The sequence below is a fragment of the Thalassophryne amazonica genome, chromosome 8 (genome assembly GCF_902500255.1).
Source record: "Thalassophryne amazonica chromosome 8, fThaAma1.1, whole genome shotgun sequence".
Lineage (NCBI taxonomy): Eukaryota > Metazoa > Chordata > Actinopteri > Batrachoidiformes > Batrachoididae > Thalassophryne > Thalassophryne amazonica.
In genome coordinates, this window is record NC_047110.1 from 20,582,144 (window position 1) to 20,602,012 (window position 19,869).

The 19,869-nt window shown below is 42.4% G+C and overlaps 1 protein-coding gene across 1 annotated transcript in view; it reads left to right on the forward strand.

Moving 5' to 3' along the window:
• The first annotated feature begins 860 nt into the window (after window positions 1-860).
• Window positions 861-19,869, forward strand: part of LOC117515333 (copine-8-like) — a 414,918-nt gene continuing 395,909 nt past the window's right edge. Inside the window, exon 1 of the mRNA XM_034175840.1 lies at window positions 861-1,034. Coding sequence (XP_034031731.1) covers window positions 952-1,034 — 83 coding nt within the window. The 5' untranslated portion in view covers window positions 861-951. The remainder of the gene's footprint in view (window positions 1,035-19,869) is intronic.

The following is a 19,869-nucleotide window of genomic DNA, read 5'->3' on the forward strand; positions in this document are numbered from 1 at the left end:
AAAATTATTAGTTAGAAGACTACCTCGTCCAACTGATGAGCATGTGTTATGTCTTCTCCAGACTATCAGCTATTTGATAACATGACTCGTGTTTCACATGCACCCGGGGCACAGTGAATCAGCCAAGAAAGTGATTTATTAAGCCCCAGTATCAAGTGGATGACAAATATTACTTGGTGAAGCTTATACATTTATTTTTCCATGAATTATTTCTAGAATTTGTGTATATAAGTGTGATTCTTTAACTACGGGCACTATTGGCCTTGTAAATGTAATTTCCACCACACCATTGCCTTACAATATAAAGCGCCTTGGGGCAACTGTTTGTTGTGATTTTGCGCTATATACATATACACTGTGCCCCGGACACTAATTCACGGGGCACAGTGAATCAAAAATATTAAAATTAATTTTTAACACCTGTAAATTACAGTTGTGGAGACATAAATAACACAGCCTTATAAACAATTACTTGCTGTATTAAATCCACAATAGAATGACCTAAAACTATGCATAATGTGTTTATGGTGCCACAAAACAACATTTCTGATCCACTGTGCCCCAGTTTCCCCTAATTCTTGACTCAACAACTGAACAGAAACTTCCCTCCTCCCTTTGCTGCTTTCTTATCCTTTATTGATGAGCTGCCTGATTATCTTATTTTTTCAGCACCGGAGTTTGTTGCTTGGAAGGAACATCTGCCTCCGCCCCTGTTCCTCTCTCTCTCTCTCTCTCTCTCTCTCTCTCTCTCTCTCTCTCTCTCTCTCTCTCTCTCTCTCTCCCCCCCCCGGACCGTACGGGCGTGACGCGGCTGCGTTTCCCTCCGCGGCTTGTTCGCTTGTCTTTGGTCGCGGCAGCAGACTTCGGGCAGATCAGGCGGTTCCGTGTCTCTGGACTCCTCTCATGCCGTCGCCAGGACACTGGATTCAGCAGTGACCGACCCGCAGCTCCATGAAGATGGCGTGGATCGGGGACGCGGACCCGTTCACTGCTGCCATACCTGCCACCAAAGTTGAACTCAGCGTGTCGTGTCGGTGAGTAAAAGCATCGATTTATGGAGCCACATGTTCGGTTCGACAGGAGATGATCCGAAGGTCCTCTTGGACAGTTTGTCAAACGTTCATTCTGTGAAGTGATGTGAAGATTTCTGAAGCAGCGGCAGAAACACTGGTTTTGGTCCGAATGGGGATCAGACAGGATTGATTATTGACGGGGGTCAGAAAGACTAATTATTGACGGGGGTCAGACAGGAATGATTATTGACGGGGGTCAGATAAGACTGATTATTGACGGGGGTCAGATAAGACTGATTATTGACGGGGGTCAGACAGGAATGATTATTGACGGGGGTCAGATAAGACTGATTATTGACGGGGGTCAGACAGGAATGATTATTGACGGGGGTCAGACAGGATTGATTATTGACGGGGATCAGACAGGATTGATTATTGACGGGGGTCAGAAAGACTAATTATTGACGAGGGTCAGACAGGATTGATTATTGACGGGGGTCAGATAAGACTGATTATTGACGGGGGTCAGACAGGATTGATTATTGACGGGGGTCAGATAAGACTGATTATTGACGGGGGTCAGACAGGATTGATTATTGACGGGGGTCAGACAGGATTGATTATTGACGGGGGTCAGATAAGACTGATTATTGACGGGGGTCAGACAGGATTGATTATTGACGGGGGTCAGATAAGACTGATTATTGACGGGGGTCAGATAAGATTGATTATTGACGGGGGTCAGACAGGATTGATTATTGACGGGGGTCAGATAAGACTGATTATTGACGGGGGTCAGATAAGACTGATTATTGACGGAGGTCAGATAAGACTGATTATTGACGGGGGTCAGACAGGATTGATTATTGACGGGGGTCAGATAAGACTGATTATTGACGGGGGTCAGACAGGATTGATTATTGACGGGGGTCAGATAAGACTGATTATTGACGGGGGTCAGACAGGATTGATTATTGACGGGGGTCAGACAGGAATGATTATTGACGGGGGTCAGATAAGACTGATTATTGACGGGGGTCAGATAAGACTGATTATTGACGGGGGTCAGACAGGAATGATTATTGACGGGGGTCAGATAAGACTGATTATTGACGGGGGTCAGACAGGAATGATTATTGACGGGGGTCAGATAAGACTGATTATTGACGGGGGTCAGATAAGACTGATTATTGACGGGGGTCAGACAGGAATGATTATTGACGGGGGTCAGATAAGACTGATTATTGACGGGGGTCAGACAGGAATGATTATTGACGGGGGTCAGACAGGATTGATTATTGACGGGGATCAGACAGGATTGATTATTGACGGGGGTCAGAAAGACTAATTATTGACGAGGGTCAGACAGGATTGATTATTGACGGGGGTCAGATAAGACTGATTATTGACGGGGGTCAGACAGGATTGATTATTGACGGGGGTCAGATAAGACTGATTATTGACGGGGGTCAGACAGGATTGATTATTGACGGGGGTCAGACAGGATTGATTATTGACGGGGGTCAGATAAGACTGATTATTGACGGGGGTCAGATAAGACTGATTATTGACGGGGGTCAGACAGGATTGATTATTGACGGGGGTCAGATAAGACTGATTATTGACGGGGGTCAGACAGGATTGATTATTGACGGGGGTCAGATAAGACTGATTATTGACGGGGGTCAGACAGGATTGATTATTGACGGGGGTCAGATAAGACTGATTATTGACGGGGGTCAGACAGGAATGATTATTGACGGGGGTCAGACAGGATTGATTATTGACGGAGATCAGATAAGACTGATTATTGACGGGGGTCAGACAGGATTGATTATTGACGGGGGTCAGATAAGACTGATTATTGACGGGGTCAGACAGGGTTGATTATTGACAGAGGTCAGATAAGACTGATTATTGACGGGGGTCAGACAGGATTGATTATTGACGGGGGTCAGAAAGACTAATTATTGACGGGGGTCAGACAGACTGATTATTGACGGGGGTCAGACAGGATTGATTATTGACGGGGGTCAGAAAGACTAATTATTGACGGGGGTCAGACAGGAATGATTATTGACGGGGGTCAGATAAGACTGATTATTGACGGGGGTCAGACAGGATTGATTATTGACGGGGGTCAGATAAGACTGATTATTGACGGGGGTCAGACAGGAATGATTATTGACGGGGGTCAGACAGGATTGATTATTGACGGGGGTCAGACAGGATTGATTATTAACGGGGATCAGACAGGATTGATTATTGACGGGGGTCAGAAAGACTAATTATTGACGGGGGTCAGACAGGAATGATTATTGACGGGGGTCAGATAAGACTGATTATTGACGGGGGTCAGACAGGATTGATTATTGACGGGGGTCAGATAAGACTGATTATTGACGGGGGTCAGACAGGATTGATTATTGACGGGGGTCAGATAAGACTGATTATTGACGGGGGTCAGACAGGAATGATTATTGACGGGGGTCAGACAGGATTGATTATTGACGGGGGTCAGACAGGATTGATTATTGACAGAGGTCAGATAAGACTGATTATTGACGGGGGTCAGACAGGATTGATTATTGACGGGGGTCAGATAAGACTGATTATTGACGGGGGTCAGACAGGATTGATTATTGACGGGGGTCAGACAGGATTGATTATTGACGGGGGTCAGATAAGACTGATTATTGACGGGGGTCAGACAGGAATGATTATTGACGGGGGTCAGATAAGAGTGATTACTGACGGGGGTCAGATAAGTGATTATTGACGGGGGTCAGACAAGATTGATTATTGACGGGGGTCAGATAAGAGTGATTACTGACGGGGGTCAGACAGGATTGATTACTGACAGGGGTCAGATAACACTGATTACTGACGGGGGTCAGGTAAGACTGATTATTGATGGGGGTCAGACAGGATTGATTATTGACGGGGGTCAGATAAGAGTGATTATTGACGGGGGTCAGATAAGACTGATTACTGACGGGGGTCAGACAGGATTGATTATTGACGGGGGTCAGATAAGACTGATTATTGACAGGGTCAGACAGGATTGATTATTGAAGGGGGTCAGATAAGAGTGATTACTGACGGGGGTCAGATAAGACTGATTACTGACGGGTCAGACAGGAATGATTATTGACGGGGGTCAGATAAGACTGATTATTGACGGGGGTCAGACAGGAATGATTATTGACGGGGTCAGACAGGATTGATTATTGACGGGGGTCAGATAAGACTGATTATTGGCGGGGGTCAGACAGGATTGATTATTGACAGGAGTCAGATAAGACTGATTACTGACGGGGGTCAGATAAGACTGATTATTGACGGGGTCAGACAGGATGGATTATTGACGGGGGTCAGACAGGATTGATTACTGACGGGTCTCAGATAAGACTGATTATTGACGGGGGTCAGACAGGTTTGATTATTGACGGGGGTCAGATAAGACTGATTATTGAGGGGGGTCAGACAGGATTGATTACTGACGAGGGTCAGACAGGAATGATTATTGACGGGGGTCAGACAGGAATGATTATTGACGGGGGTCAGACAGGATTGATTATTGACGGGGGTCAGATAAGACTGATTATTGACGGGGGTCAGACAGGATTGATTATTGACGGGGTCAGATAAGACTGATTATTGACGGGGGTCAGACAGGATTGATTATTGATGGGGGTCAGATAAGACTGATTATTGACGGGGGTCAGATAAGACTGATTATTGACGGGGGTCAGATAAGGCTGATTACTGACGGGGTTCAGATAAGACTGATTATTGACGGGGGTCAGATAAGACTGATTACTGATGTGGGTCAGACAGGTTTGATTATTGACGGGGGTCAGACAGGTTTGATTATTGACGGGGGTCAGACAGGAATGATTATTGATGGGGGTCAGACAGGATTGATTATTGACGGGGGTCAGACAGGGTGATTATTGACGGGGGTCAGATAAGACTGATTATTGACGGGGGTCAGACAGGATTGATTATTGACGGGGTCAGATAAGACTGATTATTGACGGGGGTCAGACAGGATTGATTATTGACGGGGGTCAGATAAGACTGATTATTGACGGGGGTCAGATAAGGCTGATTACTGACGGGGTTCAGATAAGACTGATTATTGACGGGGGTCAGATAAGACTGATTACTGATGTGGGTCAGACAGGTTTGATTATTGACGGGGGTCAGATAGGTTGATTATTGACGGGGGTCAGATAAGACTGATTACTGACGGGGTCAGACAGGATTGATTATTGATGTGAGTTAGACAGGATTGATGATTGATGGGAGTCAGATAAGACTGATTATTGACAGGGGTCAGACAGGATGGATTATTGGACGGGGGTCAGACAGGATTGATTATTGACGGGGGTCAGGTAAGACTGATTATTGACGTGGGTCAGATAAGACTGATTATTGACGGGGGTCAGATAAGACTGATTACTGATGGGGGTCAGATAAGACTGATTATTGACGGGGTCAGATAGGATTGATTATTGACGGGGGTCAGATAAGACTGATTATTGACAGGGTCAGACAAGACTGATTATTGACGGGGGGCAGATAAGACTGATTATTGACGTGGGTCAGACAGGATTGATTATTGACGGGGGTCAGATAAGACTGATTACTGACGGGGGTCAGACAGGAATGATTATTGACGGGGGTCAGATAAGACTGATTATTGACGGGGGTCAGACAGGATTGATTATTGACGGGGGTCAGATAAGACTGATTATTGACGGGGGTCAGACAGGATTGATTATTGACGGGGGTCAGATAAGACTGATTATTGACGGGGGTCAGACAGGAATGATTATTGACGGGGGTCAGACAGGATTGATTATTGACGGGGGTCAGCCAGGATTGATTATTGACAGAGGTCAGATAAGACTGATTATTGACGGGGGTCAGACAGGATTGATTATTGACGGGGGTCAGATAAGACTGATTATTGACGGGGGTCAGACAGGATTGATTATTGACGGGGGTCAGACAGGATTGATTATTGACGGGGGTCAGATAAGACTGATTATTGACGGGGGTCAGACAGGATTGATTATTGACGGGGGTCAGATAAGAGTGATTACTGACGGGGGTCAGATAAGTGATTATTGACGGGGGTCAGACAAGATTGATTATTGACGGGGGTCAGATAAGAGTGATTACTGACGGGGGTCAGACAGGATTGATTACTGACAGGGGTCAGATAACACTGATTACTGACGGGGGTCAGGTAAGACTGATTATTGATGGGGGTCAGACAGGATTGATTATTGACGGGGGTCAGATAAGAGTGATTATTGACGGGGGTCAGATAAGACTGATTACTGACGGGGGTCAGACAGGATTGATTATTGACGGGGGTCAGATAAGACTGATTATTGACAGGGTCAGACAGGATTGATTATTGAAGGGGGTCAGATAAGAGTGATTACTGACGGGGGTCAGATAAGACTGATTACTGACAGGGGTCAGACAGGAATGATTATTGACGGGGGTCAGATAAGACTGATTATTGACGGGGGTCAGACAGGAATGATTATTGACGGGGTCAGACAGGATTGATTATTGACGGGGGTCAGATAAGACTGATTATTGGCGGGGGTCAGACAGGATTGATTATTGACAGGAGTCAGATAAGACTGATTACTGACGGGGGTCAGATAAGACTGATTATTGACGGGGGTCAGACAGGATGGATTATTGACGGGGGTCAGACAGGATTGATTACTGACGGGTCTCAGATAAGACTGATTATTGACGGGGGTCAGACAGGTTTGATTATTGACGGGGGTCAGATAAGACTGATTATTGACGGGGGTCAGACAGGATTGATTACTGACGAGGGTCAGACAGGAATGATTATTGACGGGGGTCAGACAGGAATGATTATTGACGGGGGTCAGACAGGATTGATTATTGACGGGGGTCAGATAAGACTGATTATTGACGGGGGTCAGACAGGATTGATTATTGACGGGGTCAGATAAGACTGATTATTGACGGGGGTCAGACAGGATTGATTATTGATGGGGGTCAGATAAGACTGATTATTGACGGGGGTCAGATAAGACTGATTATTGACGGGGGTCAGATAAGGCTGATTACTGACGGGGTTCAGATAAGACTGATTATTGACGGGGGTCAGATAAGACTGATTACTGATGTGGGTCAGACAGGTTTGATTATTGACGGGGGTCAGACAGGTTTGATTATTGACGGGGGTCAGACAGGAATGATTATTGATGGGGGTCAGACAGGATTGATTATTGACGGGGGTCAGACAGGGTGATTATTGACGGGGGTCAGATAAGACTGATTATTGACGGGGGTCAGACAGGATTGATTATTGACGGGGTCAGATAAGACTGATTATTGACGGGGGTCAGACAGGATTGATTATTGACGGGGGTCAGATAAGACTGATTATTGACGGGGGTCAGATAAGACTGATTATTGACGGGGGTCAGATAAGGCTGATTACTGACGGGGTTCAGATAAGACTGATTATTGACGGGGGTCAGATAAGACTGATTACTGATGTGGGTCAGACAGGTTTGATTATTGACGGGGGTCAGATAGGTTGATTATTGACGGGGGTCAGATAAGACTGATTACTGACGGGGTCAGACAGGATTGATTATTGATGTGAGTTAGACAGGATTGATGATTGATGGGAGTCAGATAAGACTGATTATTGACAGGGGTCAGACAGGATGGATTATTGGACGGGGGTCAGACAGGATTGATTATTGACGGGGGTCAGGTAAGACTGATTATTGACGTGGGTCAGATAAGACTGATTATTGACGGGGGTCAGATAAGACTGATTACTGATGGGGGTCAGATAAGACTGATTATTGACGGGGTCAGATAGGATTGATTATTGACGGGGGTCAGATAAGACTGATTATTGACAGGGTCAGACAAGACTGATTATTGACGGGGGGCAGATAAGACTGATTATTGACGTGGGTCAGACAGGATTGATTATTGACGGGGGTCAGATAAGACTGATTACTGACGGGGGTCAGACAGGATTGATTATTGACGGGGGTCAGATAAGACTGTTATTATTGATGGGGGTCAGATGGGACCGATTATTGAATGGGGTCAGATAAGACTGTGATTATTGACGAGGGTGAGATAGGCCCGATTATTGACGGGAGTCAGATAGGACCGATTATTGACAGGGGTCAGATAAGACTGATTATTGATGAGGGTCAGATAGGGCGATAATTATCGATGGGAGTCATATAAGACTGTGATTATTGATGGGCGTTAAATAGGCCTGTAATTATTTGTGGGGGCACAGATTTACACTAAATGTGCAAATACACATGTTAAAGATGTCCTGATCTGATCAAATCGGATCAAGTCATTTTTTGATTGATTAGTATTAAATGTGAGTAATTAAACCTGAATCACTTTGCTTTCTAAGCCCGGTGCCAGAGGACCAAACAGAGAGACACGACTGCTGCTGCATGGCAGACCCACAGTGCGCGTTTCCAAAGCAATTAAATTCTCTCCTTTGTTTTCAAGACGCAGCAAGTGTGTTTTACACACAGATCATCAACAGTGTCGCTCTGTTTCAGAAGTACTGAGTGATAAAAACATATTTCACTCTCACTTGAAGTACTCACCAAGTCTGTTTCTGATGGATGGTATATGTGATAACTCGACAAATCAGGTTGAATTTTCCACAAAAAAATAAATGTGCTTTTTTGGGTTGTTATGGCTGTTTTTGTCCTGTTTACAGAGATACTACAGGCACAAAGCCAGAGGGGTGAGAGTTCTATACTTGGGTGCCTAAATTGAGAGAGTGGGGTCAACTCAGAACCATTTTGGTTCAAACTGCGCTGAACTACTGAATGAACCTTTAATCTTTTCAACAATTTTTTAAAATCATTTAACCACATACAGCAACACATCCAGGTATGGGTGCTATCAAAATAAATATAAAAATAATTAAGCTATCAAATTTACAATTCATGATGATTTATTTAATTTTTTTAAAGCCTGATTTATGCAGCTGCTGCTCTTTAACTCCGTGTCATGCAATGACGTGCGTGACCATTTTAAACTTCTCCATCTCTGGATTATACTTTATTCTGGACTAATTTGACCCTCAACAAGCTTTTCTTTCTACAATCATCACTTCCAAATCAAAGGTAAGCTGTAGATTTTCCTCTTTTACAGACTTTGGCTGTAAATGTGCAGATTTTTCTGATCCATTTATAATCAGTGTGCACTGTAAAAACTATTAAAATATGTGGCAGACGAAGGAGTGAAAGCAGAAACGTATCAAATCACAGCCGTTTGTGTCTGATTTAACAGGTGCACGTCAGGCTTCAGGTCCCAGTCTGAACACGGTTTGAAAAAATAAATGGTCAGAATTGTAATCATGGAAATGACGCCGCTCCCACTTTCCTCAAATCGGCGAGTGTCAGAGCTGAACTGTAATTTGAACCTCTGTTACGCTGCACATCCAGACTGCTCAAGGGGTTTTGAATGAAAATACATTGCTGTCCGATGTGAGCGATATGTATGTAACGGATTAGTTACAGTCAGGAGGCGCCGAACATCTACAGGGATCCTGAATCGTTTCAAAATTTCCTCTGAAATTTTTTTCTGTCCAATGCTGTTCATCTATTATCAAAATGTAATCAGCATGTGCACTGTAAAAAAACTATTATGATATGATGGCAGACAAAGTAGTGAAAGCAGCAAAGTGTCAAATCACAGCCTTTTGTTGTGTCTGATTTAACAGGTGCACATCAGGCTGCGGGTCCGACTCTGAGCACGGTGTGAAAAAAATAAATGGTCAGACTTTTAATCACAGAAATGACTCCGATCCCACATGCGAGGGGTTTAATGGAAATACATTGCGATCAGACAGGACATTTTATCTGATGTGAGCGAAAATCTGTTGTACAAAATCTGTTATATAAAGTGTTTATTACATGGAAAACAATACAAAAACTTTGGCACTTTTTGTCCGGTGACTGCGAATATCTGGTTAAGTACATCTTGAAGCCCTTGTTATGTCTATTTGTGCCTCCAAAATGCACAACAACCCAGCATTTTCAGCGAATCTATATACATAAAGGGCTATGTCTGTCTGTCTGTCTGCCCAGGATAAATCTCAAACTATAATATGTAGCCCTAAAAACTATATATATTCTGAATCCTCATGACATTGGGGAACAAACTGGTACCATTTTTTTTAATAGTTGAACTGAAAATTGCCCCCAAAATAGCTGGCTGTGGGTATGACCAGGCAGATTCAAATTTCCAGCCCTGTATATGTGTTGGCCATCTCTGTTTATTTAATCCCTTCCTTCAGGTACTTTATGTTCTCAACTGTTAAGCACCTGACTGTCCTGTACAACCCAGTTTGCCTTCCTGTCTGAATGCGTGTATTTTATGTTTGTAAAATTGCAATGTAAAAACAGTGAAATACACCACTACCTCAATTTTGATTCATTGATATTTACATTTACTGTTACCTACCTTTTGTGTGTAATTTTGTTATAAATTTGATTGCAAAACAAAGTCTGCATGAAGGACTTCAAATGTGTTTGTCTTTTAACCAAGTATAGTAGAGAAGCTTGAATCTTCGACTGGACTGGGTTGCTTGACGTGAGGACGTTTCGCTTCAAATCATAGAAGCTTCCTCAGCTAAAATTCTTGCTCTGGTAGTCTGACTTCTGTCTTGACTCTTGTAGAGAAGAATAAAATAGAAGCCAACAAAAGCTGGAGTTTTTGACCTAACCAGACCCCTCCTACCAAGAGGCCGACTGCTATAGGCTAGTGACTAAACAATAGCTCTAATTAGCACCTATTATGCTCTAGTTAGCACTCTCCTAATGATGGGATGGAAGCCTCCCCTGATGGCTCCCTTGACGACTCTCCTGATGACGTGAATGACTCATTAACATGAACAAAAGACTGAAACTGCTTTGACCTGAGTACCCCATTGTAAACAGGGGACAAAGCGTGTCTGAGCCCCCCCGGTTAAGGCTGGGTTTCTTTGTAAAACAGTTGAAACCCAGCCTTAACCGGGGGGCGGGTCTCAGACACGCTTTGTCCTAGCCTATAGCAGTCGGCCTCTCTGTAGGAGGGGTCTGGTTAGGTTAAAAATTCCAGCTCTTGTTGGCTTCTATTTTATTCTTCTCTACAAGAGTCAAGACAGAAGTCAGACTACCAGAGCAAGAATTTTAGCTGAGGAAGCTTCTGTGATTTGAAGCGAAACGTCCTCACGTCAAGCAACCCAGTCCAGTCGAAGATTCAAGCTTCTCTACTATGAAAACCACCTGGACAACTGAGAGCCGACACAGAAACATTTTAACCAAGTATTTCCACTTAGTTTGGAGAGTCCACCTCTTATATTTCTGCTGGACAAACTTTAGCCCATTAACTATTATATTTATAAGACATCAGCATTACCAAAACAAATGTTGGGCAATTGTTTTGATTAAAATGATTGGCATTTGGCTTATGTCTAAAACAGGTTAACCTGGGCAGCACTGGGTACCCCAGCTAGTAAATAAATAAAATAGCTGGATTTACATACTAGCTGGGTACCCCAGCTAGTAAATAAATAAAATAGCTGGATTTACATACTAGCTGGGTACCCCAGCTAGTAAATAAATAAAATAGCTGGATTTACATGCAGACACATTAACAGGGAACACTATTTTTAACCCAAGATTGCACCACGAGTCACATGACCAATTTTTTTTGACTCGTCATGTCACCACTCTCTCAATTTAGGCACACTTGTCTATACCCCACCCCAACAGCAACAACAACAACAATAATAATATACAAATAATGAATGTTTATGAGTTCAATGGTATGAATATTTCATGAGGTGAAATCGTTGAATGTTCTATTCAATGAAGAGAAGCAGAGTTGTAAAAACATTCATTATTTGTTTTATATAACAGCTAAAATAGATCCTTGTCATTTGATATTATATTATAAACAGCAGAAAAGGGACTTACATTTTGGTGTTCCACTGCTGCTAAAGTTCAACACGAACTTTAAATTGGAGTCCAAAATGTAACATGTAGTCCAGTGATGCTGTGCACTGACTTCGTACTTCCAAACAAAAAAAGACTTTGTTTAGTTCCTCAGTCCAGCAAAAAATCACATCAGCTTTTCATCCGAACAGCTCTTTGTACCTCCAGACGGCTTACAGCAGAGTGGATTTTTTTACGTGTGTGTCTGTGTGTTAGAAGAACTAGCACCCTCAGTTAGCTATGTCAACTCGTCGTCCGTCAGCAACACAAACATGTTAGTTTTAAAGCTAAGCGCCATCCCGCTTGTGTGAGAGCATGCGCACGCTTACAGTAGCCGGACGGCGCTGGTGGTGGTGGAAGTGTGCTCTTCTTTTCTTCTTCTTTTGCTTTCGGCTGCTCCCATTTGGGATCGCCACAGCAGAAGTGTGCACTGGTACCAAATGTATGGAACCAAATTGTACTCTAAATGCAACAATGGGATGAATAATCCATGTCACGTGACATACAACCCACCAATCAAATGACAAGGATCCACTCAGCCGTCATATAATTATCATTATTATTGTAACAATGAATGTACTTTTATCAGCTAAACCGTTGTTCAGTCATTACTCTGAGAGTCCTTGTTTTATTGCTACAATTTGGCACTAAGTGGAATTGATCGAGACATAAAAATTCTGTTTGCTTTATTTTAAGTTCTGTGACATTGGCTGCTTTGTTTTCTTATAAATTTTGTGTCATCTTATTCTCAGTTTCAGCTTCAGCACATCAGTCTGTGCTGTTGTGAAAAATGTGCACACACCTGATCTGAAATGTGAGTTGGACGCATTCTCACTGCACATACTTTTTTGAATATAAATTCCAGTTTATATGTGGAAAAAGCTGCACACACCTCTCTCTCTCTCTGTGTGTGTGTGTGTGTGTGTGTGTGTGTGCACATGGTTTATATGTGTGAGGATCACAGATTTTGATACCTGTTTGAGGTTGTATGGAAAGACAATGATGAGTTTTTACTCAGACTAGCACACTAAGAGTAAGTGAATAACACATGTACGTAGTAGTGCAGTACACAGCGCGTTCTTCCGCCAAGGTCCCTCTGTTTGAATCACTGACATTCTCCTTTTGTCACTTTTATCACAATGAGTGGATTATTGCTCTGATGTCGTTTCTCATACTCTTAGAATCTAACTGCTGAATTTGATCCTGAGCTTTGATTCTGATAACTTGTTTTATTTTTTTTATCCTGACCTTTGATCTTGGTCACTGATTTTTGGACCTGATTGTAAAGTTTGGTCCTGATTGCTAATCTGTGATCTGATTTATGTTTTTTAAATCCCGGTTATGACTTTGATCTTAATTGTGACATAGTCCTAATCTGTGGTCCTGATTGCTGATTTTGATTCGTATCTTTGAACAGGATTACTCATCTTAAAACTGCGATTGTGACATTTGATCCTTGTCACTGATCTTTGATTATGATTGTGACATTTGAACCAGATCTTTGATCCCGATTGTTGATTTGTGATCATGATCTTTGACTATGATGACTGTTTTTGATTCTGATGGCTCATCAATGATCCTGATGTTTGATCATGGTTGCTCCTTTTATTGTCCTGATTGTAACCTTTGATCTTTGATCTGTATTATGACATTTGATCTGGATCTTTGATCTTGATTTTTGATCTGTGATCCTGATCTTTGTTCTTGGTTGATATTTTTTAAAATCCTGATTATGACCTTTGCTTTGACCCTTCTCATTGATTCTGGTTGCTGATCTGTGATCGTGATCTTTGACCATAATTAATTAAAAATATATATATTTGTGACATGATCAAAGGTTAGTGTCACAGTTCAGCATTTAGGATCAAGTGGCCCAATCAGGATCAAAATATACAGTGGGGTAAAAAAGTATTTAGTCAGTCCCTGATTGTGCAAGTTCTCCTACTTAGAAAGATGAGAGAGGTCTGTAATTTTCATCATAGGTACACTTCAACTATGAGAGACAAAATGAGAAAAAAAAATCCAGGAAATCAAATTGTACAATTTTTAATCTCAATTGCTAATCTGTGATCCTGATCTTTGATCTTGGTTGCGCTTTAAAAATCTTCATTATGTCATTTGCTTTGACCTTTGTCATTGATTCTGATTGCTGATCTGTGATTGTGATCTCTGATCATGGTGAATTGTTTAATCTGATTGGGACATGTGATCCTGATTGCTGAACTGTGACACAGATCTTTGATCCTGATTATGTTTTAATCCTGATCGTGAACTTCGATCCCGGTTGCTGGCATTTGATCCCTGATCTTTGATCCATATTGATGATTTTTGATCCTGACCTTTGATAAGAATACATTTTATTTTATTTCTGTCACTGATCTTTGATTTTTCAACCTCACTGATTAGGTTGTTTTTCTTGATGCATGTCTGTCATGCACACACTCATCTTCACCTGCTTAGTCCAGTCAAGGGTCACGGGGGGCAGGAGCCTATCCCAGCAGTCATAGAGCACCAGGTGGGGTACACCTGGACAGGATGGCAGTCTGTCGCAGTTCGGTCATGCATTGATCCTATAATCAGGATCGGAGGGCTCAGGCGAAGGCGAAGATGATTTGGAGTAGGGCTGAGCAACAGAATGATCATGGTTTTTAGCTTGCACATCAAAATGCATGGCCATTTCCTTTCGCAAAGTGTGTGTGTGTTTGGGTTGGGTGTGTGTGTGTGTGTGTGTGTGTGTGTGGCTGGGAGAATGGAACTAGTGAGGAGCCTGAAAACAGTTGTAAAAGTGAACAGATGTCATCCTTGAAAGATGAGGAAATTGTTGACAGAAAAGGTTTTTCTAACTGAGGGTTGTACCTGTGGCGATATTTGTGGCAAGATAAGAAAATAAAAACAATGATGATAACTTTGGACACAGTTGCTGAAAGTTCAGACTTAAAGTGACTTAATTATAGTTCCTCTCAAGATTTAAATTGTTACTTTTCTAAGTTACTTTCCTTGAAGGAAGGTCAAAAGTTGAGATCTGCCTCTTGATCCAGACCTGGCCCAGAATGTGATCACCTCTCCGTGGGGCCGAGGTCGACCTCTCCGTCACATCTTGTATTTCTGAAGTATCTTACCGACATACTAGCAAAAAATGAAGAACATATGAGCTCCTCAAAAGAGAAAGTAAAAATAAACACCTCACGTAGTGTGCGTAGTTTGAACAGCTGATCCCTGAGCGCTGTGGACAGTATCACACGGGTGCCATGGAAACTGGAGGCATTGTGGGACCTGATATCAGTTGAAGAATGTGAGTGTGTGAGGCTGCAAAGGTTTTCAATTCAAATGTCAATTTTCTGGTGCACTTATGGTTGGACAACCAAAATTATTTTTGGGGTTACAGCCCCATCGAGTCGCGTCCCCAGTGTCGCCTTTGATGAAATGACCAAAGAGCGGAAAGTGTAAAACTGTTTATGCATATTTCATGTAACAACAACACAATAAATGTTGTGCATAATTATTTTTTTCTACTCCTGTTTGCACCACCGCAGATCCAGTGTGGCTCTGTGTTGATTTGGCACAACTCTAGATGTGCACGGAGAACGAGGCAGGCTGGACTTTGAACCCCAGAAATTAAAAAAAAAATTTTAGAAATAAAATTAACCTCTTAAACCTGAGAGTCCCCAAATTTGGGGACTTGCCCTGTTTTGGAACATTTGAACACTCATAACTAATCAATGCTGAGACCAACATATACTTATTATACATCAAAATGTCAAGCGAAGTCTCCTCTATGAAAGTATCCACTTCAATCACATATCAACTAACCACAGCTGAAACACCAAACAAATAAAGACATAAATCAGAATTTATTTTTGGGGAAAAAAACCTCATTTACTCCTACCAAGTATTATTTACTTTCAATTTTTTTGCATCTACAACATCCCCTAGGACCTGTCTTTTAGCTGATCCAACCTTTTGCATATTTGACCTTGTACAAGGTGAGAAATAAATCATAATGTATGGGTATGTGAATTTGGTTAAATAGGCTCTAGGGCTTAAGGGGTTAATAGCATTGAATCAAGTTTTTACAATCATGTTTACGAACTGTAGCTGAGTTGTCATGCACACGTGGTATAGTGCACCTTCTCAGAGATAAATGTCTCATATATGTAACCTATCTGTATCAGCCCGAGTCCAAGGACTACATCGGGGCATGATACAGATACATCGGGGCATGATACAGGGCGTGATACATGAACAGACATGTGATAAGGTATACTTATAGAGGGCGTGAACGTAGGGTGACAGACACAAATTAAAGTTCCACATACTCACCTGGAGGCCCAACCTGTCAGGTATTAACTAAAATAAATAAAAAAAATAAAATAAAGGTTACACAGATTATATGTAATTTAACAATAACTAATGTAAAACATATTTTACATACACACATTGCTGCTGTATAATTAACGCTGTTACATATATAAAATCTTTGTATGATAAACTTTCACTTCGTCCGTCACAGTCCAAAAAAAGTGTGCATCATAATATTAATTTTATCGTCCTGGAATATGTGGAATATCTTGATTATTCATGATAGTTTATGCAGTCGTTACCAGGGGTCTTTTCAAGAATGTCTAAGGTTTACCCCACCTATCACCCTATGACTGCTGGGATCAACTCCAGCTACCCTGCAACCCTCAATTGGAGTAACCAGGCTTGTAAAATGAAAGAATCAACATAACTTTAACAAGTTCACCACAAGAAACAGCACAAAACTCAAATAGCAATGAATAAACAGGTATTTGTCATTACAGTTATCCCAGAATCTTTTGCATTACTGAGACACAAGCTACTGCTCCTGGCAGGAAGCAAATAGTGTTCCTCCTGCAAATTTATTTAAAAACAATAAAAATTGGCCCACAGTATTTTTGCTGATCAAATTTGTTCAGGAGAGATTTTATCTTTATAAAGAGAGCAGCGTGATTTACGTTCATTTTTATCATTCTCAGAACAATGCGCGGTGGCGGTAGTTCTTGGGGACTTCAGGTTTACAGTGATAGCTGGGCAGGAATGACCCATTTGTATTTGTCAGGGTTTATTTGTTTGATTCTGGCCATTAAAACAGTGAAAGATACTTTTAAAGTTTTTGAAAGTCTGAATAATTACTTTCCTCGTCCCGTCACAAGAGCGTCTGATGAGCTCTTGGGGATTTACTGATTTTCTTGCTGCAGTGACGACACAGCGCCTTTCTGAAAAGTTAAAGGATTTTCAATTTAAAAGCGCTCTGAGCGGCCCACGAAAAGGTGGAGCGCTCTGAAAAAAGATGCTGGGTGCAGCGCTTTTTCTCTCAGTGGCCCTGTGCGCTCTGTTCTCATTTAGAGCAGTTGAAAAAAGATGCTTAATGGACACAAGGCGTAATGGTGTTTTGCTTCATTCTCACAGTGTTGGCTTGGTTGGGTTCGGGTCAGGTGAGGTGGCTGGAGCAGAACATGTTGTCTCAGGTCGTTGTGCACCTGCACTGTGAACAACTTTGAAGCATTTTGTTGAATGTGAGCGGCTCCTACTCAGTAGTCTGAGATTCTTTCAGGAGTGGTGCCGCCCCTCTCATCTTCAATAAATCTAAATGAAGCAGTTCCACTGGCACTCACACATAGCAACAGGGCCACCGTGCCTCATGTGTCAGATCAGGAGCACTCCCTCCTCAAATCTAGCCTCATCTTTTCACATTGTTCCGTTAAAGTTGATCTCTGCCTCATAGGCATGTGAATCTCATCACTGACAACGATTCGATCCGCACCTCAATACACTACCAGCGATACGATACATATACGAGGAGAATGACGGAACGAGTGGAGCAGCGCTACTGCATCAAATTTTGCCAGAAACTGGGCGGCAGCCAGGTGGAAACCATTCGGAAGATTCAGACAGCTTTCGGTGGCTTTTCAGTTGTGTGACTATCCGAGAAATTGTGGAAGAGGTGGGCATGTCACAGCATGTCCTGTGAGACTTCAACACGAAGGTGTTTTTGCTCTGCCGTCAGCAGCAGCATAAATTTCACCACCACTCTTTTCATGGTCAAATCTTCTGTCACAGTGGAATGTGCCGAAAAAGTGCTGATGTCCACCTCTTCCGCAATTTCTCGGATAGTCACACGACAGTCCCGCATCACCACAGCGTTCACTTTGGAATGATCTGGTCATTTCAGCATGTTGATGGCCGACCGGAGCGTGGCTCGCTCTCCACAGTTGTGCGGCCGTCTTTAAACCGGTTGTACCGCTCCTTAATCTGTGTGATGCCCATAGCATCGTCACCGAAAGCTGTCTGAATCTTCCGAATGGTTTCCACCTGGCTGCCGCCCAGTTTCTGGCAAAATTTGATCCAGTCGTTCCATCATTTTCCTTGCAATGAAAAACCACAGAGAGCGCTACACATGACCTCACACAAATGCTGCTTGCCAGCAACTGATGCAATCGACAGGCGTGAAAAAATTCACACATGCTCACGAAGGTTCAAGGTTGGCTCATGCAAGCACACGTGATTCAAATTCCGGCAGGTTTTTGAAAAAAAAAAAAAAAGGTCCGATACTGCTTTTCAGAAGCGGCAAATCCGCTTCTTGACCCCTCTCAGAGCCATTAAAATATGTCAGTCGTGACTCACTTTTTTGTGGATTAAAGTCACTAACTGGGACTCTTGTCTTGTCGCGAGAAAGAAACATTCCGTTCAAACAGCTCTGCGCTGCTCTCTACTGAGGGAGCCACGTTACAATGATAGAGTCTGGTCGGAATTACTGTAATAACTTCAAAGTGAATCACCGTTTAAATCAAATGACACCTCGTTCCAAATGTAATACAAACAATAAACTGCCATCGATCAAGTTTTTTCCTCCCAAAATGAGACGCTCTGCACTGACGTGCAGCAGCCGGCTGAGCTCAGCTTGGATTCTATGGAGAGACAATCCTGCCAAAATGTCTGAAAGGAAATGCTTTTGACATAAACTACAGAGTGTTTTCAAGTGTTCTTTTGCACTGAAAATTATTTGTTGCTTATTTTTCTGTAAGAAAACGAGTGGAGTGGAAAATTACCAAAGCTGAAAACTAAAACTCAAGATTTGTACTATGTGTAAGGTAATTTTCTTTTTGTTAGAATTGATCTTATAAAATTGATATCGTTCAGGAACCGGCATTGAAGTGAGGTATCGAAATTGGTATCGGTATCAAAATTTTTTCATTGATACCCAGCCCTAGTGATACATGACGATACTGATGATACATTGCGATGCGATTCACCCCTGTTCCCGATTCGATGTGATTTGATATGTATTTCATGCCGATTCAATTCCTCACAAGGCGATACGATGCACTTTGGTGTGATACGATGTGGTTCAGCATGATGCAAAGAAATTAAAGCAAAAATTCAAATAGAAAATAAGAAGCTGCATTTCAGTATGGTACTAGGATATTCGTCTTCTGATTCTACTAGAGGCAGAGGATTTGTTTTACTCCTTATAAGCAGCAAATTTACCAGATTCAACATTAAGGAACAGGAATCACTTCCCTCATATTTGGAACCTGTTTCATCACAAATTCAGAATTTAAAAAGTAAACAGTAAGACAACATCACTCTCAGTGAGTGACTTAAAGTGAGTCACTCATTGACAGAGTACCGCCTTGGCAAAAAGTAATTTGAGGTACTTTCTTACCAGTTTTTCTGGAGCTCAGTTCATAATCTGAGGAATCGGAGTGGAGCACGAGCGGCCGTATGGTCTAGTAGCACGGCATTCTTTACAAACAACCTGCATCTTGTCAAGTTTTCCA